This window comes from Emys orbicularis, chromosome 16 (assembly GCF_028017835.1).
Source record: "Emys orbicularis isolate rEmyOrb1 chromosome 16, rEmyOrb1.hap1, whole genome shotgun sequence".
NCBI classification, from domain to species: Eukaryota; Metazoa; Chordata; order Testudines; family Emydidae; genus Emys; species Emys orbicularis.
This window is the reverse complement of record NC_088698.1, coordinates 17,883,011-17,907,083: the sequence shown is the minus strand read 5'-3', so window position 1 is coordinate 17,907,083 and position 24,073 is coordinate 17,883,011. Positions and strand designations below refer to the sequence as shown.

Sequence of the window (24,073 nt, the reverse complement as noted above, 5' to 3'; positions counted from 1 at the left end):
GGAATTGTGGGAATGGATGTTCTTTGTTATATAGGCACACTTCCATTAAAAAGATGACTGTGGACATATATGTTTAAGGTTCATTGCTACACTTAAAACCATCAAAAATTGGACATTGGAATAGCATAGTTTAATTTTTTTCCCCTTTTTAGTACACAGTCTGCGACAGCAAATGGCTTCCTTACAGAACCAGCTTCAGCAGGTGCAGTTAGAACGGACCACGTTGACCAATAAGCTAAAAGCATCTCAAGCAGAGATCGCATTGCTGCAAAATGTGCGGCAGTGGTACCAGCAGCAATTGGCAGTGGCACAGGAGGCACGTGTTAGACTACAGAGTGAGATGGCCAATATACAGGTAAATGTGTGAACTTTCCACATCCTCACTGCTTTCTTTCTTACGTTAGCTTTAGCCAGCGGATAAATTCTTTTCAGACTTTTAAGGAGGGACCAATCTCGTTTCTGTATTTATGTAAGGTGCATGATTAGCTCTGTCCCTTTTACCTGTCATCGTTAGGTGTTACTTCCTGTCTAACACTGAGGCATAAACTTAACCAATGCACTTTCTGAAAAGCTTATTAAGCTTTCTCATGGATGTAGATCTGTAAAGCCATTAGGTGACAGCTAAGGCCCAGTAGACTGAGTCCTCTTCTCTGGAACTTTTTCATTGTCAACCCATGTTTTGAGTATTTGTATTGAATTTTCTTCCTGCAGGCTGGGCAAATGACCCAAGCAGGTATGTTGGAGCACCTCAAACTAGAGAACGTATCATTGTCTCATCAGCTAACAGAGACCCAGCACAGATCCATCAAAGAAAAGGAACGTATTGCAGCACAGCTGCAAAATATTGAGGTAAGGTAACTTGCAGGTGGCCTGTCTGAATTGTGTTCTGTTGTTCAAGTTTTATATTCCAGTTTAGTGATCACCATATTTTCAGATTCAGGAAGAGGGTATTTACACTGGTAGAAATGACTTCACTATGAGTACGTTCAAATTGCTTTATATCTTACATGATCAAAGAGCCTTTTCAGATTTACATCCCCAGAAGGCAAGTGTTACTCCTCCAAATTTTAAAAGTACATGAAGAATCTTGCTAGTTAAAAAGGAAACTGTCAACTTCTGTAGGTCACAAACTTACCTACCTAAAGAGACCCTGTTGACAGGCCTAAATGTAACCCCCTCTGATTAAAGTAAAATGGAGCATTACAGACTGGGACCTGAAGTCTCAGAGGCCATACTTTTACATCTGAGATTAGCCCAGCCATGAGACACATTGGAAAACTTAATGAACCACACTTCAGCCACCCTGTTGTAAACAATATACATGCGGGGGATGTGGCTCTGAATTATTTGCAGCTGATAAATTCTACTGAGACTTGAATCCTCATTTTTGTACTCTGATATTGCTAAATACACCTTTACCTTGATATAACGCTGTCCTCGGGAGCCAAAAAAGCTTACCGCGTTATAGGTGAAACCGCGTTATATCGCTCTTGCTTTGATCCACCGGAGTGTGCAGCCCCCCCCCCCCCCCCCCCTCCGGAGCGCTGCTTTACCACGTTATATCCGAATTCGTGCTATATCGGGTCACGTTATATCGGGGTAGAGGTGTATTGGGAAACCCAGTTAATATTGACAGGTTTCAGAGTAGCAGCCGTGTTAGTCTGTATCCCACGAAAGCTTATGCTCTAATAAATTTGTTAGTCTCTAAGGTGCCACAAGTACTCCTGTTATTTTTCCAGTTAATATTGTGGATGATCTAAAACATCTTACTCATTTTAGTGTTGGTTAATAGTTCAAGAATGTCATCCAAAAACAAAGGCTGGTGGCAAAGATTCGTATTTGCTATTGCAGAGTAATACTTATTGTTATTTTTAAATAGAGGGGTGGGGAACTTAAACAAAATTGGTAATATCCTTAAAGGGCTCTCTGTGAAAATCTCTTATACCCCAGGCTTATCCTTCCTGTCCTCTAGCAGAAAAGATTAATAAAATTTTCAAAAGTACCTAGGTAACTTACACTGCTAAATCCTGTTTTCAGAAATGACTTAGGAACCTAAGTCTCATTGAATGTCAATGAGATTCGGACTCAAGTCACTGAAGTTCTTTTGAAAATTTTATGCTGGGACTGCAGAAATGTTTGGTCTTCCCTTCTGTAGTAGCCTATCAATTTTTAAAAAATGAAAAGCACTTAGCCAGAATTCAGTCTCTTATGGATGTACAAGATGCACCATAGTCATTCCAAGGAGTGTGTCCTAGAAGCCCAGTACAGTAATCTTCAAATACAGAGTGGATAACTTCACCGAGGGCTCCAGGAGTGTAATACAATGAACTGAATTATGTTTTCCTATTTTGTTCTCCAATATTTTTTCTGATTTTTTTTTTAATCCATTTCATCTGATATTTTTACCATTTTCCTAATTCCTTTGTAAATACTTCCTGCTTTTTCTGTGCAGGCTGACATGTTAGATCAAGAAGCTGCATTTGTACAGATCCAGGAGGCTAAAACCATGGTGGAAGACGACCTGCAGAGAAGGCTGGAGGAGTTTGAGGATGAGAGAGAACAACTGCAGAAAATGGCTGATTCTGCAGCAACACTGGAACAAGAACTGGAACAGGTAGACTTGATTACTGGATAGTTTCCCAAGGGCTTCCTGGAGAACACTTAAGCTGAAAAACTAATACATGGATTTTCAGTTAACGATGTTTAAAGTGACTGAAAGATTACTCTAAAAATGGCATGGAAAGATAAGCATGTTGTGTGTCTCATTGAATTCCAGCTCAAACTTGCTCAGTTACTTGTAAAAAGAGTCCACTTCTACCCACCAGTCCTTCAAACTCTACCTAAGATCAGAAAGTTAAACCATTATCTTTCTGGCTTGTGCATCCTTAACAATAATAAAGATTTGGCAATCGGAGCAGAGTTAGAAATTCTTTTGATGTGTGAACTAGAATAGAATTGAGCTTCCTCTCTCGATGATTGTCGTTCTGCAGTGCCAGAAGAACTAAATAATAGTAAAAGTTAGATGTGCTAGTGAATTCTGCAGATAATAATTCTGCATATACGCAAGGAGTGCATCTCTATAGTTAGTCATTTTCCTGAGTGCAGCATCACTTTACACCAGTGTTTTGTAAAGGATTTCATTTTATGTTGCTGGAAGATGATGTTGTGCAGGGGAATGGAATGAGGATCTGGTGCATGATAGAGCTCAATGTTATGACCAAAAAGGATATCTAAGGGTAATGGTATCTTAAGCAGAAGCTAACATGTTTATATGCACACTGGACACTTAATTTAAAATCGAAATTAAAAAGGTCATGAAGTAAAACATGGAGTCTTCTAGGATTGTCAGCCTGATCAATGTCTGCTCTCTAGTGTTCTAGCTGCTGCACAGAATGGCCCCAATATAATCAACACTGTGAATAGAGAGAATCAATGAAACATAAGATCGCCTTCAACTTTCTTTACAGTTATTTTCTATTAGTGCCTCAAAGATACTAGGCTATTTTAATTTTTTTTTTTAAGTACATTTTTAAATAAAAGTGTATTTTGTAGTTTTAAAATTCATCTGAGATGGATTAAATCTTTTAAAAACTATTTTTTTCTTCAGATGAAATTGACTCTGCATCAGCGAGATCTACAGCTTGAATCTTTACAGCAGGAGCATCTAGTGCTCATGAAGCAGCTCACCTTAACCCAAGAAACATTGCACACCAAAGAGCAGTCCCTAAATGACCTACAGACACAATATGATGAGGTGGTGGCCAGGTTAGAGGAATTCCAAGGTGATGTTATTTCCAAGGATGACACGATCCAGTATTTGCAGAATGAGAAGATTGTCCTAGAGGTAGCTCTGCAGGCAGCAAAAGCGAACAAAGAAGAACTTGACGAAGGAGCAAAATGCTTAGGTGAAAGTACTGAGGCAGCATCAGAAATCTTGGCGCAATTGAGACAAGAAATAGCTATAAAGTCAAGCCAGGTAATGAATTTCTAAAATTATTCTGTTGCAAATAACAGATGTAAGTGTTGAGAATGAAAATAAATCTAGCTGTTTTACGACTATTCCCCAGTATTGAATATTGCTCATTTATTCTGTTTATATCAGTGGAATGTTTCTCATTTATTATTATTTTATATCTGGGTCTGTGCTTCTGGATTCATGAAGTTTGTAAAACTGAGTTATTCTTGCATCTTAAGGATTTAATAAACTAGATTTGTTCTTTGCCAAGAGACAGATTCATGTCTGATATCAATTTTCAAAATTAATAGATTTATATTATTGCTTTTTGTATAAAGTACACTTTTTGGAAATAGTATTTTTAATGCACTGTGTTCATGAGGCAATCTCAGCCAAAGAAGATTTCCTTATGCATACAGTAAGGTTAGATTCTCTGTGGGCATTCCTTTTGGGAGAATTAATGGCTGCTTCCTAACTTAAAACATACCTGATCTCATTTTTGTCCATTACTGTATGCTGACAGTGGTTCCCAGACTTGTTTTTTTCCTGTACCAGTTTACCAGAGCAAGTTTGCTGTCTACTCATGTTCTGTTCTGTGCGTTTTAATCCACAGTGGAGCTTCAACTAAACAAAACTCTATTCTCATAAGCAAGATAGAGCATCTACATTTCTACTGGAGGCTTCTGCTGGGACAGGGTTCAAACAAGGTTCAACAAAGAACTAGATAAGTTCATGGAGGATAGGTCCATCAATGGCTATTAGCCAGGATGGGAAGGGATGGTGTCCCTAGCCTCTGTTTGCCAGAAGCTGGGAATGGGTGACAGAGGATGGATCACTTGATGATTACCTGTTCTGTTCATTCCCTCTGAAGCACCTGGCATTGGGCACTGTCGGAAGACAGGATACTGGGCTAGATGGACCTTTGGTCTGACCCAATATGGCCATTCTTATGGGACCCAGCAAAGATTTCCCATTTAAGGTAGAGTAGGGGATTCTACAGTATTGGTCACAGAAGTCCAAAGTACCTCTGCTGGTATATGCAGTATGAAAACATTTTTGTAGCTCTATAAATTATGAAGCACCTGCTATTTATTTTGATTTTTTAACTTGAGCATGTAAACTTGAGAATCTGTGTCATCTGGATACACCATATAGAATCTGATGTATTCTAAGACGTGCATGCCCAGATAATGGGAGATGCTCTGTCCTTGATGGTGGTGTTGGGAAGATTATCATTCTGAATCTGTCTCAACTATTTAGGTATAAAACAATTTATTATTTGCATTACGGTAGTGTCTGATGCCACAGTCAGGATCAGGGCCCTTGTTAGTCTAAGCACTATGCATATACATAACAAAAAGACAGTTCCTGCTCCAGAGAATTTGTAATCCAAGTAAGGCAACATGTCTGCATTTTTCTCTAATAGGTGGAAAATCTGCAACAGGAAAGTGCCAGCCTGAAGAAACAGACCCAAAAAGTAAAGGAGCAGTTCCTACAGCAAAAGGTGGGTATACATAGCCATTTCAAAATTGTATTCAAAATGAACAAAGATTGTGTGTTGCTGGGAAGGCATGTACTAATAGGTTAATGGCATCTTACTTCCTAATGAAAATGGTATTATTTAACTGACAGGCCATTATAGCAAATAGAAGGAATGTTGTAACACAATTCATTATGTGAGGTATATTTCTGTAGGTTATACATTGATTTTTTTTTAAACTGTAATTGACATAAAAGCAGATACGTAGGCCAAATCATGTTCCCATTAAAGTCTGGGAAGTTTGTCACATGGACTTCATTTGGCCTACAAGTTGTTAAGATTTCTCTAGTTCATTTGTACTAGGTGACAGCTTTTTCAACAATATTCATTTTTATAAAAAAAATTGGGTAACTCTTCAAGTATCTTAAATTTAATGCAACTGTATGAAATTCTGTTGGCCTGGGGAAATTTAATTTAAAATAAATAATTTGTTTTACTCCAAATCTTGTTTGGAATTATATAGAATATGATTCTAATTTTAAACTAAAGATGTACCAGGACTTCAGATGTCCCCTATAGTGGCACTGTAGTTGACTGTTACCATTTGCTTGCCTATTAGTCCAACAATTGTTTTAGAAATTGTGCCCTGGTGGATATCGCTCTGATTCTGACATGTGCACTAGGTAATGGTGGAAGCTTATCGAAGAGATGCAAGTTCAAAGGATCAGCTGATTAGTGAATTGAAATCTACAAAGAAGCGGCTGGATTCGGAAGTGAAAGAATTAAAACGGGAGCTACTGAAACTTCAAGGTGAAAAGCAATCCATTGATGTTGAACGCTCAAGACTTCAGAAGGAAGTATCCCAGGTTCACCAGCAGATGGTGGAGTTAGAAAGCCACCTCCAGTCAGTGCAAAAAGAACGGGATGACATGGAGATACAGCTACAGGTGAGGAGTAAATCTAGTGCAGTTATATCAAGGATAACACTCATTTGAGCTGCAGCTAATCCTATTAATTATTGAGGTGTTTCAGTTAGGAGTAATCTTTTAAACTAAGATTACCAAATATATATTGAAGGCAGTTGTATGTTACTTACTTTTGATGGTTAAACTGAATGATGATGTATTGCTATGTACTGGTACTATATTAACCCATATTGAAGTCAGTGGAGTTACACTGATTTTATACCAGTAATAGAGTGAAGAATTAGGCTGCAGGTGTGGTAGAGATGTGCTGTGGAGGCAACACTCTTAGCTCCCAGAGTTGTCAGGAAGTGCAAGTGTCTTATTTTGCTCAACAACAATCCTTCATGTTAAGGACTTGTATTAGCATATGCTAAGGGGACTACTGCCCAGTCTGTAGATGTCAGGATGGTGACTCAAATTAAAATAGAATTAAAAAGGGATGGGGAAGGAGACTGTTTGGTACATGGAAGGAAACATCCTTCCCCTTTCACCCCCAATCCTTGTATATAGAAAAGGAAATAGTTTTGAAAATTACCACATTACTTTGTTGTTGATATATTAAACTAAACCTTACCATAAACTGGTTGCTAAATAGATACAAAAGTAGTCCTGTTTTAACATTCTGATACACTCTGTGTGTGTGTGTGTGTGTGTATGTGTGTATATTTATTTATTTATTTATTTATTTGCATATGGCAAACTGGAATGAGGATTTCTTTTGTGCTTACCGAATTTTCTCCTTTTTTTTATTCTTCTTCCCTCACCTTTTTTTCCTCCTCAAGTCTTTGCAGATTGATAAAGAACAAATGACATCTCTTGCTGAGGTGAATGAGGTATTAAAACTACAGGTAGAACAAATGCAAGAGGAAGCCAAAAAGTAAGTCAGCTTTTTACATAGCCAGAATAATAGTAGCACTCACTATTCCTATTGTGCTTTTTTACTTCAGTGTGCTGTACAAAAATTACTGTTTAGTTTTTTCCCTACCCTTTAAGGACAGCTGTATTTCCATTTTACAGCTGGATAAATTACTTAACATCTGTGCCTCAATATAGCCTGGACAAGGAAGTTGTTGGTAGGACAGGAACTCATGAGTTTCAGGTTCACAGATCTCTCCTCTGACCATTCCTCTTTATTACCAAGCTTTGTGGTGTATGGCATGAGGCCAAAGGCACCTGAAATTGTACCAATAGCAAACTATTGCTCACCAAAAGTGGCATTTTGCAATTGGTATATATCGAAACAGTTGCCACACAGATGGCAACATTAATAAATCTTATTTTTTAACAATACCGCCTTTCATAAGCACTAAATTGAAAATCACAAATATTAAGTGTTACCGTGGCTGTAGATGTGATGGGAATGAGATGGAAGTAGACATATGTAAATGGATATTGGGAAGGAGAAAGGGAGCAGTACTATAGGATCCACCACTGCAAAAGTACAGTGCAGCCCTACACAAAAGTGAGTTTGACAAACAAGGAGAAGCTCTCATGCTAGAAGTTAAACTCAGGAGTAGTTTTCCATTTCATTTACACGTGTCTATAGCAATGCTGCCCAAGTCATGCACTCTCTTGTTGCTGATGCACAAGAACTGTGGCATCGCCAAGGACTAACTATCAAATCAGAAAATGGCTTTCTGCAATTAATATACTAATTTTGTGGAGTGAACAACTTGGTATTGTCCCTTAATATTTGAAAAACATGGTTTATGTGCTAAGCAAAAGCTTTAGTTGTTCTTATATCAGTCTATTTGATTTTATGTAACTTTGGGAAAAATAGCTTCTTTGGGAATCAGTATCATGCTATGACCTCTCAATAGAGTTTTGTTAATCTAAAAGTTTAATTGTTCAATACAGTTTTTAGGGAGTTCTCTTTGTGCTTTCTCATTCTAGGGCCATCACCGAACAGAAACAAAAAATGAAGCGTCTGGGGTCAGATTTGACCAGTGCACAGAAAGAGATGAAGGCAAAACACAAAGCCTATGAGAATGCAGTTGGCATTCTTAGCCGCCGGCTGCAGGAAGCCCTCACTGCAAAGGAATCTTCTGAAGTGGAGCTGAGCAAACTAAAAGCACAAATCGCTGATGGAGGAAATAACCAGGCTTCCCATGTAGGATGATGTCCTGTAACTTTGTTAGTAGAGAGATAAGATTATCTTGCATTACTACTAAATACTTAAAGACATGGCCTTACCTATAGGTTCATTTATCCTACAGAGAAAAATTTTGGTAATGAGATGATCATCTTTGGGCAGGATTGTATTTTACAGGGTTTTACCTTCTACTGAAAACACTGCAAGTTTTTCTGTGTATCTATATTAATTTATACCAACAACAAAGCTTCATTCTTGTAGCCAGCTGTGAAATCTCCTTTCAGGACTTAAAAAGTTAATAACTATGGTACTTTTCAAACTAAAATAAACTAGAAGCTTGCCCTTTAACGTGCATTTAAATCTGTAGTAAAGATTCCATATGCTACGTATCAGTCATAGGGGAATTCACTTAATGTGTGCCTTGATTTATTATTTACTGCAAAAGTGGTTTTCTTTAAAGTATTATTTAAATATTGTGAAGATACTGCCAGTGTCCAATTTCCAGACCTGTAGTCCATGTGCCAGTGTCTCAAACTGTGAGAGAATTTCCTTATCAAAAATAAGGAAAATGTTTTGGCAATCTCCGAATATATGAGTAAAATAAAATAAACAGCCAACCCCCAGTTATAGCTACACTTCAGAAGGAGTGTCAGCCTTAGCCCTGAATTCCTGTTAATGTTCCTGTTATTTAAGTGCAGGTTTTCAGTATTTTCTTCTTGTACTGAAATATAATGAAGCCTTTTCTACTTATTAACTAATAGTTTCTTCCTTGCTTGCACCAAACACTCTGTCCTCCTTCAAATCCCTCCTTAAATCCAACTATTTCCCCATAGCTTTCAAATGCTAAAGCTCTTTTTTGATGTTGTGTGAAGAATTCTGTTCTCTTATTGTGTATATTGTGTCTGTCAGTGAAAGAATGCAAGCTTCTCAAGGCAGAGATGTGACTTTTTATATGATTTATATTGCAAAAAGAGTAATTTCCATTCTAGCAAAATTTGAATCTGTTAAATGTAGTAAGGTTTTTTGTTTTTGTTTTTTTTCTGACCCAAAATGTTGTCCATTAAACATAATAAGCACTTTAAATTTCTACCTGTTGGAGGAATAAATTTGCTAAAAAGAACAGTTGCTTCTGCAAAACAAGTGTTTTACTGACTAGGCTTCTGATGTCTTTGTCTTTAGGAAAGGATTCAAGCTCTGGAGACAGAGCTGCAGGCTGTTAGCCACAGTAAGATGATGTTGGAGAAAGAGCTGCAAGAAGTAATTTCACTCACCAGCCAGGAGCTTGAGGAGTACAGGGAAAAAGTGATTGAACTTGAGGATGAGGTAATTGCCTGAGCTTTCCTGGCAGACAGGGAGGTTCAGTGTACAGCCCAGAGGGCAAAAGAGGATTTGGGACTGAACTGTTCAAATAAAATGAAAGTATGTTATAATCTTACAAAGGGAAGATTGTGTCCACCACACTTGCTAATTTTGCTGCAAGCTGCCAACTCCTCATGGTTTTATTGGGCCCTTATCATTAATACTAGGATTTATTCAATGGTATTTTTAGTAAAAGTCATGGACAGGTCACGGGCAATAAACAAAAATTCACAGCCCATGACCTGTCCTTGACTTATATTATAAATACACCTAACTAAATCTTGGGGGTGGGGATGCTGCTGGGGGGGGCACCCCAGAAGCCATTGCTGGGGGAGCCCGGGGGGGGTGGGGGGTGCTGCTGATGGGGGTCGGGGCCACCGGCACCAGCTGCCTGGGGCTGCCAAGCAGCGGCTGCTCCGGCTGCCTCAGAGACCACTGCTCAGGCAGTCCCTGGGGCCAGACGCACCAGCCACTGCTCAGGCGGTCCTGAGGCTAGCTGCCTGGGGACTGCCGGAGCAGCGGCCGGTGCAGCTGGCCCGAGGGCCGCTCCAGACGCGGTCAGTGCGGCTGACCTCCGGGCCGCCCCAGGGACTGGCTGCAGAACCATTCCAGCAGCGGCTGGTGTGACTGTCCCCGGGGCCACTTGAGCAGTTGGCCCCGGAGCCAGCTGCTTGGGCACCCCTAGGGTCAGCCACACTGGCCGCTGCAGAAGTCACGGAGGTCGCGGAACCGCGACCTCCGTGACAAACATGGAGCCCTACTTATAATACAGGAAAAAAAGAGTAGGGGTGAAAGAAAAGAAGCTCCTACGTGAAAGAGACCAACTAAGCCTGGTCAAGAGATGCTGAGTACCCCGGACTCCCATTAATTCACTGTTGAAACTCTAAGGTGGCACTAGAAATATGCAGGATTGACCTCTCTACCATCAGTAGCTCATCCCTTCTTTTCTTCTCCTATGGACAGTAGTTATGCCCTCTACTTCTAGACAGCATTTTAATCTCCTGAAGAAAATCAGAATAAGAATCTGGTTGAACTAAATTTTAGAAGCATCTATTGTGAAAGTTGGAAAATTTTCTAACATCATATGCACAAAGCAATCATCATGTTTGATGAGTCTACCTCACAACTGGTTATGGCAATGCTATTGTGATTTTATTTTTTTTGGTTGCAGCTTCAGGAATCTAGAGGTTTCAGGAGGAAGATAAAACGTTTAGAAGAAATAAACAAGAAGTTGGCCCTCGAACTGGAACATGAACGAGGGAAGCTCACTGGTCTTGGTCAGTCTAACACTGCTTTGCGGGAGCACAACAGGATCCTAGAAACAGCACTAGCAAAGAGAGAGGCAGACCTGGTACAGCTGAATCTCCAGGTATTCAAAGCATTTGACTTTTTGATGTGGCATTTTTAGAAGAGAAGGCTAATATTCTTCTGATTGCAGAAGGTACAGGGACTGGATTATGTCTGTAGATTTTCATTCAAAACACGTGTTTAAAGAAATGGTGTGCTTTCTCCAGGTCCAGGTCTCATGTAGCTTACATTAGAATAATAATATAGGTATGGGAGACATGTCATTAAAAAAAAATTCCTGCTGGGTTAAATTAAGAACTTTCTCAATGAAACATTAACAAAAATTTGCAAAAGTGAAAGTGACAAATTTAATACAGCTCTTGTTAACATATACCTTGTACCACATAAAGATCTGATATCATTGTTGATGTTCTTACTAATTTTAATATTTATGTCAATATAGCACCTTCCCCCCCATCTCCAATCTACATTCACCATCACTGAAATATAGCCATTTCAGGGGTGAGAGAGCAGTGTGCAGTGAGAGTGAATAGCAGTAATGGGAGGGGAAGTTTTGCCAAGGATTCTCAGGCAAACTCTTACTCTTTCATAGGTGCCATGGGATCTTTAAAATGTGCAGAAAAGATCCACATGCCTAATAAATTTCATGTTACTTCCTTTGGAAGATTTTGTGGCATTTTTTGTTTCTGAAAAGTAGGTCCTGTCTGCACCCTACTGTATTGAATTCTGAAAGTTAAATAACTCAGCATTTGTAATTCTCCACCACCTCCAATGGGGGAGTTGGGGTGGAGGGACCTTCCTCCATCTCTGTTGGAACTTTGAGAATTCCCATGTTTTCCTCATTCCCCAGTGCCCTTGAGACTCTGTCATGACAACAGGACTCTCTCAGATGGAAGAAAACTTAAGCATCATTAGACTCTCAAGGCTATGCAAGTTGTGCAAGGAGAGGCACTGCCCCCTCACTAGATAAGGCATGTTTCTACAGTGCACCCAGCTCTAGGTCCGGGTGGGGGGGGAAAGTTGACCCAAAGTGTTTGAATGAATGATTAAAATTATACCTAAAAACAGGGATAATATTTTATTCAAAGCCAGCCTTTTAATAACCCTAAACCTTCTTTTTTTAAAAAATAGTTAACACTTCATGTCTTACACAAAACTGCATGCAAATGAACAATACTTCACTAGTCAGAATAGGTACTACTGCCTTTTTTTCCCCTTTACCCCCATCCCCCTGCCCCAAATCTTCTGGACATTGTGCACAGACCCTGTGTTGTGCCATTGACCCTCTGGGTTTTGTGATACCATAGGTTCAAGCAGTCCTAAAGCGTAAAGAGGAGGAGGATCAGCAAATGAAACAACTTATTCAAGCCTTACAGACTGCCTTAGATAGAGAAAAGTCAAAAGTTAATAACCTTAAAGAGCAGGTAAGGGCTCGGATTCTGCTTTGTTACTTCATAGGTGATTTAAATACAAAATATTGAATAAGTAGCAAATTCTGTTTTGTGTGTGTGTGTCTCACCCATGTATCATCTCTACCTTTTTATAATCCTGTAATACTGGTCAGATGAAGAGAAGCTGTCTGTTTTGCATCTGTAGGTTGCGGCAGCCAAAGTAGATGCAGCACATAACCGTCGTCATTATAGAGCTGCTGTTCTTGAGCTGAGTGAAATTAAGAAAGAGCTACAAGCCAAAGAACTGCTTGTCCAAGCCCTTCAGGCTGAAGCAGACAAACTACAGTAAGTACACAATAACATATACTACACACTAAGTTTCTTAGAACAAGGTGAATAAAATGGTTGCAATCTATTAAGAAATCTAAGAACTACTTATGTATTTGAATTTTTGGCTTTGGCCCTCTGATCTGTGTGGAATTAGTCCTGTCTGAGTCTTATCACTTGCCACAAGTGTGCACTGCTTGCAAAAACGTGTCTATTTTCTGTCTCATGATTCTTTTACTATATCTGGGGTACACCTTCTTCAGACCATTTCACTTGCACTTCTTACAGTTTTGATACAGATGAACCCTGCTTCATACACTAGATGAGCTTAACACTCTACTCAATATCTTGACTCTGTTGCACAGCCCTGAGACCTTAATTGCAGGAAGATCTTGATAAGCAAATGAGGCTTCAGCTGACTATCCACTTTCTTGGTATATACTAAATTGTTTTGTTATGTGGGAATTTGAACTGGCTGCTTGCTGTTGAACATACTGGTTATTCCATCATGTTCCAGTGTCTTCAGTGGAACAACCTTAGAATGCAGGATGTGAAAATTTGAAGTACAAGACCTCAATGAAGCTGCTAACAGGATTTTGAGCTCTTCGGAATGATGCTTTTTTTTAAAATGTCAAATAACTTCCTTAAGGCTTTGTCTAAACACACGTTGTACTTCTTTAACTATACCAGTATAGTTCCATCCACTGTGGATGGAATAGTTTATTCCAATATGAGAAGGGGAATAAGCTATGCCAGTATAAGCACTTTTATACAAGTATAACTGTGACCACATTAAGAGTTGTACCGGTATAACTATTTTGGTAAGAAATCACACCGCAGCTGAAATAGATATACCAGTACAAAAACTGTGGGTAGACCAGGCCTATTCCTCCCTCCACCATAGAATTAACTTGTCATCTCACAGCCTCAATCCTGCAGATAACACTGACATCAATGCCAGAATGGATCGATATGGGAACTGCTTCTTTTAAAATATCCTACTAACAGCTTTCCCTTCATATGAAATATTATCAGCCATCAAGACATTTGTCAAGAAGTACAGTATGTAGCTATATAACAATATATGTATCTTACTGAAATTCTGTCTTTTGGCTAAAATCCAAGGGTGAGCATATAGACAAAGCCTGTCAAAGAAATAGTTCACCAGACTTTGTTTAATAAAATTAGCAGCAAACTATTTTGTGCTTCAAGCTGATAATCTATATCACGTACTGTTAAATATTTCATCTTATTAGCCATATATGTTATATTATAAAGAGATAAAAATACAGATAATGGCAATTTGAGGTTTCTGCCACTTCCATTCTAGGGTTGAGGATGGGAAACATTCTCAAGAAGTATCTCAGTTCCAGCAAGAGTTGGCAGAAGCCCGGTCTCAACTCCAGCTTCTACAGAAACAGCTGGATGAACAACTTAGCAAACAGCCTGTAGAAAACCAAGAGGTAAAAACTTCTAGTTAATTCCTTACTCCCATACTACATATGTCTTATTCAGGAGCATGAAACAGGTGGTTTAATTCACACCTCAGTCGGCAATTTTTGTATGATTTTGTTTTAATCAGCAGTCTAAAAAGTGGGAGATGTTTGCAACAAATAAGTAACAATTAAAATACTCATAAAATTTGTGATTGATTGCTCCTGTAGTGAATTTTAAGGTACTTTTTTTCCCCCCGTAGGTTGAAGACCTCAAATGGGAGGTGGAGCAGAAGGAGAGAGAAATCCAAACGCTGAAGCAGCAGTTGGATATGACTGAGCAACGCAGTCAAAAGGAGTTAGAAGGAATACAGCTAGTATTACAGGTACTTGATCTGGCCTGTATGACTCTGATAGACAGGTGTTTTCATTGAAGAGTAAATCTACAATAGGGGAGGAGATACTTAGTAGGATAACACTTAGAGGGATACTATAAGCTTAAAAAGTAAAGTACTGTACCAGTGTTACATATAAAACTGTAGATGATTAAAACTGAGAGACTTTTTGAGTTTTGTTTCATTATTGTGTTTGCTTTTTGTACTGAAACGAGCTTGGACAATCAGCATAGGTTAGTCATGTGTTTCTAATTGGCGTCACTTTCTGGTTCTTCTGCATGAACACAGTGCTGCTTGAACACAATGCTGTGCCCAGTTTGCAAATAATAGCAATGGAGTGTAGTGTAGGGGCGGTAGTTACTACTGAAATTAAAGAAACGATGGAAACATTTCTGTTGGGTCTTGTCAAAACTTACTTTTTACAAAATCTAAATCTAAACTTCACTTGACAGTGCCCCTTCAAGAAACCTTGCACTGGGGAATTATCAAACAAATGACTTGATAGGAATAGGTACTGTAGGACTTATAGATAATAGTTTAAATTATGCCAGTATCTATCACTGCAAGGAGGAGCAAGAATATGTCGTTTAAATAAGTTGTCCTATAACACTCTTTCAAAAGATAATGCATTGAATTAAATATTTCTGGCTTATATTAGTGGTATATCCTACACTGGCATCTGACTTTAGAATTTAGCAAGTAATTGAAATATTTAAACTAGTAGAATATATAAAACCTCTAGAGTCATTCAGCTTGCAGTTTAATGGTTTTTAGCAGTTAAAATATGAACACTATACTAATAAGCTGGAATTTTCCACTTTAGACTGTTTCCCTCACATTGTTTTTAAGCTTCTTTAACGGTTAATTTTTCATTCTTTAGAATATCAAGACCGAGTTGGAGATGGTGCGGGAAGATCTGTCAATGACTCAAAAGGACAAGTTCATGCTTCAGGCTAAAGTGACTGAATTGAAGAACAGCATGAAGACACTGCTGCAGCAGAACCAGCAGCTGAAGACAGACCTGAAGCATGGCAAGATGAAGAAGGTATTTAAGTAGGAAAAATACTTTATTTTAAAATAATTGGAATGTGACATGGGAACAAAGTTTTCTGTAGCATAACTTCATGAGAACCCTGATACAACCATAATGTCAGAATTACACGTGGGGATCAGTGGTTTTCTTATTTTTTAAATAGTAATTCCTGGGGGATTTGCTGGTTTGTAAACAGGGAGTTCACTTCTCTTTCAGCAGAATGTCTTTCTTTCTGTGTATTGAAGCAACATGTTGCATTCACATGTTGATTCAATGCAACAAACCAAAAAAGGAGAGAGAGAAATAATAAATGGTGGGCAAAGCTTCATTCCTTTAGATAATCCCTTAAAAGGGCACATGCTTATGCAGTCTGTCCAAGTCCTTTCTGGTCTCTTTCACTCATATTTTCAACAGTTAATGGCTTCTTCACTAGTTCTCATATTTAGTACTTATAAAGAAAGGTACTGTAGCAGTGATTCTCTCTCTTTTTATTTCTGCTGACTACTTAGTAAGAGAATCTTTCATGGACCAACTCTCCTTCCAATCTCCCAGTACTTGATTATCAAAATATTTCACCTTGAGAACAGCAGGAAGGGTTTTGCAGATCACTGGTGATCCACTGATTACAGTTTGAGAATCAGTCCCATCAGCCTAGCCCAAAATGCCTATGCCAGTATTTTGTCTGAACTGTTGAGTAACTCTTCCCCCCCCCCCCCCCCTTATAGTTAAACTTACCACAGAGGACCAGGGCAATTAATTTAACTCCATACTGTCTCAGTTGCCTATTCATTGGTCCCTTAATAGTATGAGATCTTGACTAGAGACTGTCCCTCTTATATAGTATATAGAACTGAAGAACCTTTGACTCCACCTCACCTACCTGTCTAGAATATATTTGTTTACCCACAAGTATGGCTGACATACTAGACTGATTCAGTCTGTTATGTAGCTGAGCCTACTCTTTGAGTAACCTTCTGTTATCCTCTGAACTCTGACCATTATGCAAGTATGTAGATATGGAGCAGGATTTAACACTGTTCCTATGTGGCAAGAGTGACGTTGAGGAACGTGTTTTATTCTGTTTCTGTTTGGGTTTTTTGTTTTTCCTTTAAACAGAAGAAGGAACTGAAGGGAGAGACTAATTCTTCAAATCCTGTGACTCCAGTGAAGATTCCTGACTGTCCAGTCCCTGCTGCGCTGCTAGAAGAGCTATTGAAACCACCAACAGCTGTGAGCAAGGAGCCTTTAAAAAACCTGAACAGCTGTCTCCGCCAACTAAAGTATGACACTTTTTTTTTTTTAAAACCACGTTATTTAATATTAAACATATTTTTTAAAGTCTGCCACTAGTCTGCATCTGGAAGGTGACCCTTGTGTTAGTTTTATCTTTGATGTGCTGCCTGGATTCCTGTCTGCTATAGAATGTTCATTAAACGTTTTCATTTTTGTAGCAATTTTCATATCTCACCCTACAAAACTCCCAAGTGAGCTGTATTGCTAAGAGAGCTACACTCCCTCCCTATCCAAAGCAGATTCTGGGATTGCAGGTTGATTGAGTGTGCTAAGGTTTTTGTCTGTTCCTTATTCTCTATTGCTTTCTGCCCCTTCTTCTTCCACTTCATAGCATTATTTGCTCTCCAGCATATCAGTATGTTAGTATAATGTACATCCAAGTTGCTGTCACCCAGCTGCTTGGGAAGGTTAAATGCCTCCACTGAGGTTACAGTTCTGCTTCATGCCTGACCAGGGGGATGTATGGAAAAGAGCACACTGCAATGTTGCCCTCTCCCTTTGGACTAAGTGTATCCTCTCCATGTTGCTCCCAGCCCAGGGATTAAGAATCCTGCGTTTCTTGGAGACTTAGACAATGTCTACACTTAAAACACCGCAGCTGCACTGCTGTAGTGCTTCAGTGTCACTACAGGAACGGGAGGGGTACTCTCCCGTCACAGTAGTTAATCCACATCCCTGAGAGGCAGTAGCTAGGTTGATGGGGAAATTCTTCTGTTGACCTAGTGTTGTCTACACCAGGGATTAGGTTGGCTTAACTCATGTCTCTTAGGGTATGTCTACACCCAGCCGCTAGTTCGGCGGCTGGCAATCGAAGTTCTGGGTTCGACTTATCGCGTCTTGTCTGGACGCGATAAGTCGAACCAGGAAGTGCTCGCCGTCGACTGCGGTACTCCAGCTAGACGAGAGGAGTACCGCGGAGTCGACGGGGGAGCCTGCCTGCCGCGTGTGGACCGAGGTAAGTTCGAACTAAGGTACTTTGAACTTCAGCTACGTTATTCACGTAGCTGAAGTTGCGTACCTTAGTTCGATTTGGGGGTTTAGTGTAGACCAAGCCTTAGAGATGTGAAAAATCCACATCTCTGAGACATTAGCTATGCAATGTAAGTTTTCAGCATAGACTGGCTCTCAGTTCCCACATATAAGTGCATTGTGTTTCCATTATGCTTCAGGTAATTTTGGGTAGATATCAAACTTCAGAAATGATTGAAATGAATCAATCATGCCCTTTTTTTTTTTTTGTGTGTGTGACTAACTTTCAACTGATATTTCCGCTTTCTCTCCCACCATTTTCAAAAGGCAAGAAATGGACAGCCTTCAGCGTCAGATGGAGGAACACACCATAACAGTACATGAATCAATGTCTTCATGGACTCAGATCGAAGGGCAATTAATGGACCTAACTTCTACCTGTCCTGCAACAGCATCAGGCGAGCAGGAAATTCCTGCTGTGGACATAAAAGAACAGAATCATAATGCTGGTGACAAAGAAGTGTTGAAACAATGACCATTGTTTTTCATCACAACTGCTTTAAGTGTGTACAGGAATCTTTATCATTATTTGTTTCAGTGGATTTCTTTGTTAAAGGCAAAAGCAGAGCAAATGAATGGTTTCAAGGAATCAGTAAAACATTCATTGTGGACCATGCTGTATTAAGGTTTCCTGTGAGGGATGGTTTCATCTCATTGAAGTAGTGAAATCCATGTTGGGGACAGATGATAAATTTGGCCCATTTATGAGTCTAGGCAGAAATTCAGAGGAAGGATTAAAAAAATCTGAATTATTACTAGAGATAGGCCAAGAAGACAGTGTTAGATTCTGGATCTGGATTTGTTTAATTTAGTTAAGGAATCACTGTAATCTTGCAACATCAGATTATCTCAAATTTTTCACCATCTTGGGCTGCATCCAAATCGTATCTGGAAAAGTAAGTCTTTTTCCAGTTCCAACCATAGGCACTGGTCAGGCTTGGGAATCTGAATCCAAAACCTCCACCCTCTTGAATTCAGGCTGTAGGTGTCCGGATTTCAGATTTTGGTTCAAGCCTGTCTCTAGTTATGACAAGCACCATTGCCCTATATTAAAAGAAATGGACTATAAAAGTTGGTCAGTGCAGACCAGTAACTTTCTTTGGCAATGTTTGCCCAGGACATTGTCTGGAGTGCCTGATTTCCCTCTTGCATTCTCAGGCCAGTGGGGAGCTTTGTTTCACTGCACAAATGCTTTTTTTGCACCTTTTTAGTTAATTTCTGAAGTAGACATCCCCGGTACAGGGTATGTATATAAATAATAATCATCTGACCTGGAGTGTCTGTTTTAATATGCTTATACAGTACATTAAGATTGACACATGGGTGTTTTTGTTACTGTCATTGTTTTAATGTATGACATTTAAGTTTACTGTTGGAAAACATTGTATATAGTCCTTAGAGAAACTAGCCCAAAAACACAGAGATTTTAGAAATGTAACTATTTTATTTGTATCTTAAAGACAAAATGATATGCCTATAAAATTATTTTTATTTTCATTAGCTTTAACTTTTCTCATCCTGCTCCCAAGTAGGTGCACATTGTTTATGAATGGGAGCATTGGCACTACTGCAGCCTTCCTTGCAGAGGCACCCTGCTCAATCTAATGCAAGATGACTGAAGCAACTGCCTTAGAGTCATTTCTCCTTTGATCACATCCCTGTCCTGTTGACAGTGCACGGATAGGTCATCCCTTCCTCCTCATTCCTCTAGAAGTAACACCGATGCTTTGTTTTGCCTACTCTACAGTCTGAATCACACTTTGCACATGACAAACTTACATCTAGAGGAATCAGTGGATGCTCACATACATACATGTACTTTTTGTTTTTCTTGAAAGATATAGAAAATAGGGACAGTTACATGCTCTGTAGTTTGGATTTTTTTGACCAATCAATACAAGTAGATTAAATTACTGAAAAAGCTGATGAGGTTCTTGTGAGATAAGGATTGTTTGGTACTTAGATTTTGCATATACTGAGACACATTATCATCCTTATCTCTGTTCTGCAGATGGTCAAAATCCATCTTTTTCTAGAAAGGCAGTTATCTTTCCTCTGAGAGGGCTGCTTTTTTGCAATATCTTAAAAAAAAAAAAAAAAAAAAAGCTAAAACAAACCAATTTACCTTTTATCTCAAAATTTAGTTCTCTAAACCCCTTTTACTCAAGCTCTAATCCTGCTGAACAGTTTGTACTACAACAGTGTCTAAACTGACTGACTGTGAAACTCCAATATTGGATTATATCTTATCTTTTTGCTAAAATAAAATATGAAGGACTGATATTAAAGTTAAAAGTCAAGGATTTCGGGTTTGAGAGGGAAGGAATGGTTTAATGTGGCATTAGTTGCCAATCATGTAGGATTACTGAACTGTTTTTAAAAAAGCCAAAAGCTTTATTGACTCTCCCAGATGTGCTAATGTTTATATACTACTTAAGTCTTATTTTACAGAGTAAATGGTACTGACTAATTTTGCTGCTGTTCATGTCCTTTAAGCTGCCTGTATATTGTGCTCTAAGAGGAAAAAATAAAAATACTGTATTGTTAATTGATCAAGTTAAAACTACATAATGACTAATATATTCAGTGCAAAAAAAATGTATCAAATGTTCAGGTTTTTAAGTAAAACACCATTTGTGCAGGGTTAATATTACTGTTCTGTGTGACAAAATGCATTATCTACAGGTTAAGAATCCATTATGTTTTAATTTGTAAGTTTGGCAACATTTGTACAGCCAAAGCATTTATCTGAGATTTGTATTGTACTAGTTATCATAATGCACCCTTTTGCAGGGCAATGCTGCATCTTTCTTATGACCGCTTTAAAAGACATCAGTGTATATTAATACAGCAAAGTAGCCTTATGTGTATAGTTTTCCTCTTAAGAAAAGAGATACATTAGCAGGGCCGTCCCTATGGAGGTGCGGGGCCTGGGGCGGAAGTGACGAATCTGTCTCTTCTGGGACCGACCACACCGGCCAATCACACTGGCCTGTGGGGCCCCCCAAAGCGCGGGGCCTGGAGTGGTCATCCTGATTCACCGTACCCAAGGGACGGCTCTGTACATTTGTTATGTGAAAATTGATTTCTCCTTTACTCAACCAACCTGTCTCTGAGGGTACCCAGTTTCCTTTTTTAGACCATTAAGATATCATACTTCTTGTTCCTTTAATTTATATTCACCACCCTTTACAAAACAAAAACAAAACCCTTCCTCGGGACCTAAAAGGGGTGGATGACACTTGAGGGTGCTAAACCCTATGAAGTGCTGAGGACATCCTACTCATGAAGTCAGCAGGAGTTGAGGGAATTCAGCATATCCTAGGAGATGCTCAGCACATTACAGGTCGAAGCCTTCACTTTAGAGCCCTTCAACCTTATTCCTTAATTCAGAGAGGTGGTGATTGTTTTTTAAAAGGTTCTCCCTTCCACCCTGGGGCTCAGCATAATGTCTCCACAGCAGTCTCAGATCTCTTGTTTCTCAGGCCAGTAAAACTAGGAGTGGGAATAAAAACCCTGGTCCCTCCTGCATGTATAAGAGCACTGACAAATAATTAAGAAGAAAATCAGTGCCTCATTAACATTGGTGTGCTTTTAGAAACTAAAGGAATAATCTCAAAGGGATCTATTTTTGCTGTGGTTTTGCACTGCAATGGAATGTAATTTCTATGTATGTTTCCTCACTCCTAGTAGTTGCTACTTCCCCAGCCAAGTTTTAATGATGAAAGAGAAATAAATGTTGCTGTATTGTAAAAAAATGACTAAGTAATAAGGTGGTAAAGGCTGCAGCATTATTTTTCAAAACCACGTATTGTTTTTGCTTTTTTGAAGAAAATTTCCCAGTTGTCTGTTTAAACCTATGTTGGAAGGAAGCTTCTATAGTTAGTCTCTGGTGTTGTATTTTGCATGAAGTTTAATTCCATTGTCTTCCAGGTTACTTGGAAATTTTTGTGTGCCACATTAGGTGGTCAACTCAGTCCTTCCTCTTCTTGTGAAAAGAGTCTGATCCCATACTCTTCACTCAGGCAATACCCCTATTGAAATCTGTGGGAGTTTCATGTGTGTAAGGAGTATAGTATAGTGCCCAGAATGGAAATTCTATCTAGGGCATATACATTAATGTATTGTATATTCCTCCTCATATAAGTGAAATTCAGTGTTGTGAGGGTTTAACAGCAATTAAGATATCCCCCAGGGTGCATTGATGGTGATTAATCTGGGCAATATAAATTTGATTCAAAGATGGCAAATTCACTACTGGTTTAATAGATGCACAAACTGGTGATGTATGTTTATCTTAATTTTGGGAGTGAGGTGTGAATTCTTGCATGTCATACCCCCAGTGACCAGAAGCCTTTTTTATGGGTACAGTGTTTTCATTATGAAAGCAGTGACAGCCCAGAGTAACCATTAATGCTAGCCAGATGGGATATGATGGGAGGGAAACGTTCTAAATATTGTAAAAGAAACGCTGTCATGTTTTATACGTGATTTTCAGTCATCTACTGTCTAATTCAATTGTATTTATAAAAACATTGTCATTTCACAAAGTTTCTGAGTGGATAACCCAGGGGAGGGAGGAGTTATACTATGTACAACTAATGATTATGACCTTACAAAGCATGTAATTAAAAAAAATTAAGGTGTGCATAGGAAATCCTTAAAAGTTTTGTGCAATAAACTATTTTTGGTAAAGGGTTTCATGTTTTTACTTTGATAGTGAAATTAGTACACTTTTTTGCAGTAAACTTTTTTATATATAAAATTCTAAAGATGCTGTACAGAAACTTTTTAAAAAGATCTGTTTATTTTAAAGGAATATTTTATTGTATATTACTTTACAATCAATAGTTTAAATGTTTTAAGATTCATTGTAATTATGTTTCCATTATATTTAATTTATTGAGAGTGTGCTGAACATGTCAGGAATGATGAAAAATAAGTGGGGTGCATCTATCTTGGCTGGATTTTGCTGACATTTGAAGTCAAATGTACAAAACTAAACAGTCGGGAAATGTCATAATGATTTTAATTTAAATACAGAAATTTGAAATGAAAAGAAACTAATAAATGACTGTACCTTGCTTTCAGCATTAAACAGTGTAAGTTAAAGGGATGTTGTCAACCTCTACTTCAAGCCCTCTCATTTAAAGTTGTACACACTGGCTGGTTTATTGTAGTGTCATGCCTGTACAATCCCTATAAACTCTCAAGGTCGATATGCTGTACATGCCTTGTCCATACAGGTCTTAGCATTAACTGACTGTGTCCTGAAACTGTCCTACAATAACGGTTTTAATATGATTTCAGGTCTTACAGCTGTGCTGGTCAGCATGAATGAAGCCTAACATCACTTCTTTTTTGAAATGGTGTACTATTCACAGTGGACAGCAGTTATGTTTACTAAAATAATTTTGAATGGCTCTCAAAGAACACTTTGATTCATGATCTGTCCACATTGCAGACAAAACCATACATTTAATTAAAAACTTTGTTACAAGATTTTTTCTTAGCACATCACTTCTGTAACACAGACAGGACCAAGTAGTGGGTGTAGTTTAGAGTAAACAATTTGTAGTTCAAAAATAATTGATAGTCAAAAAATCAGCTTTCATGATGAAATGTTGCCCTAGGAAACTAAAACTTATTTTCTACATTTATCTGCCAGGTGCTTAAAATTTTTAATTTGATGTATGTTAAAATTAGCTGGTACGAAAGGGATTCTAAATTTAATTCATCTGTCTCCACATCTCTCACCCCTTTTCTAGTTTTTTCCCTTTGGCTCACTTTCCCACCACTCTGCCAATGATGCTCATTCCAAGGCACTCTGACACCTCAGAGGCATCTGGTGCAAGCTGTCTGTGTTTCAGATTTATATATGTGTGAGGCCAAGCTAGATAGCCATGTCATAAAGTGGGTTAAAATTCAGCCTTGCCTCCAGGAGAAAAACCTTGGTTCGGTGATTGGTTCTTAGAGGGTTGCTGCCCTCTTAAGTGGGTGGAGACTTTTAAAA

General features: G+C 38.7%; 1 protein-coding gene across 1 annotated transcript in view; it reads left to right on the top strand.

Moving 5' to 3' along the window:
- GOLGA3 (golgin A3) overlaps positions 1-18,713 on the top strand; it is a 32,205-nt gene extending 13,492 nt beyond the window's left edge. The window contains exons 8-24 of the mRNA XM_065417659.1: positions 153-355; positions 712-849; positions 2,453-2,614; positions 3,608-3,976; positions 5,382-5,459; positions 6,119-6,382; positions 7,183-7,277; positions 8,294-8,510; positions 9,672-9,815; positions 11,023-11,220; positions 12,467-12,583; positions 12,756-12,895; positions 14,208-14,340; positions 14,574-14,696; positions 15,586-15,750; positions 16,855-17,018; positions 18,328-18,713. Coding sequence (XP_065273731.1) covers positions 153-355; positions 712-849; positions 2,453-2,614; positions 3,608-3,976; positions 5,382-5,459; positions 6,119-6,382; positions 7,183-7,277; positions 8,294-8,510; positions 9,672-9,815; positions 11,023-11,220; positions 12,467-12,583; positions 12,756-12,895; positions 14,208-14,340; positions 14,574-14,696; positions 15,586-15,750; positions 16,855-17,018; positions 18,328-18,535 — 2,918 coding nt within the window. The 3' untranslated portion in view covers positions 18,536-18,713. The remainder of the gene's footprint in view (positions 1-152; positions 356-711; positions 850-2,452; positions 2,615-3,607; positions 3,977-5,381; positions 5,460-6,118; positions 6,383-7,182; positions 7,278-8,293; positions 8,511-9,671; positions 9,816-11,022; positions 11,221-12,466; positions 12,584-12,755; positions 12,896-14,207; positions 14,341-14,573; positions 14,697-15,585; positions 15,751-16,854; positions 17,019-18,327) is intronic.
- The last annotated feature ends 5,360 nt before the right edge of the window (positions 18,714-24,073 follow it).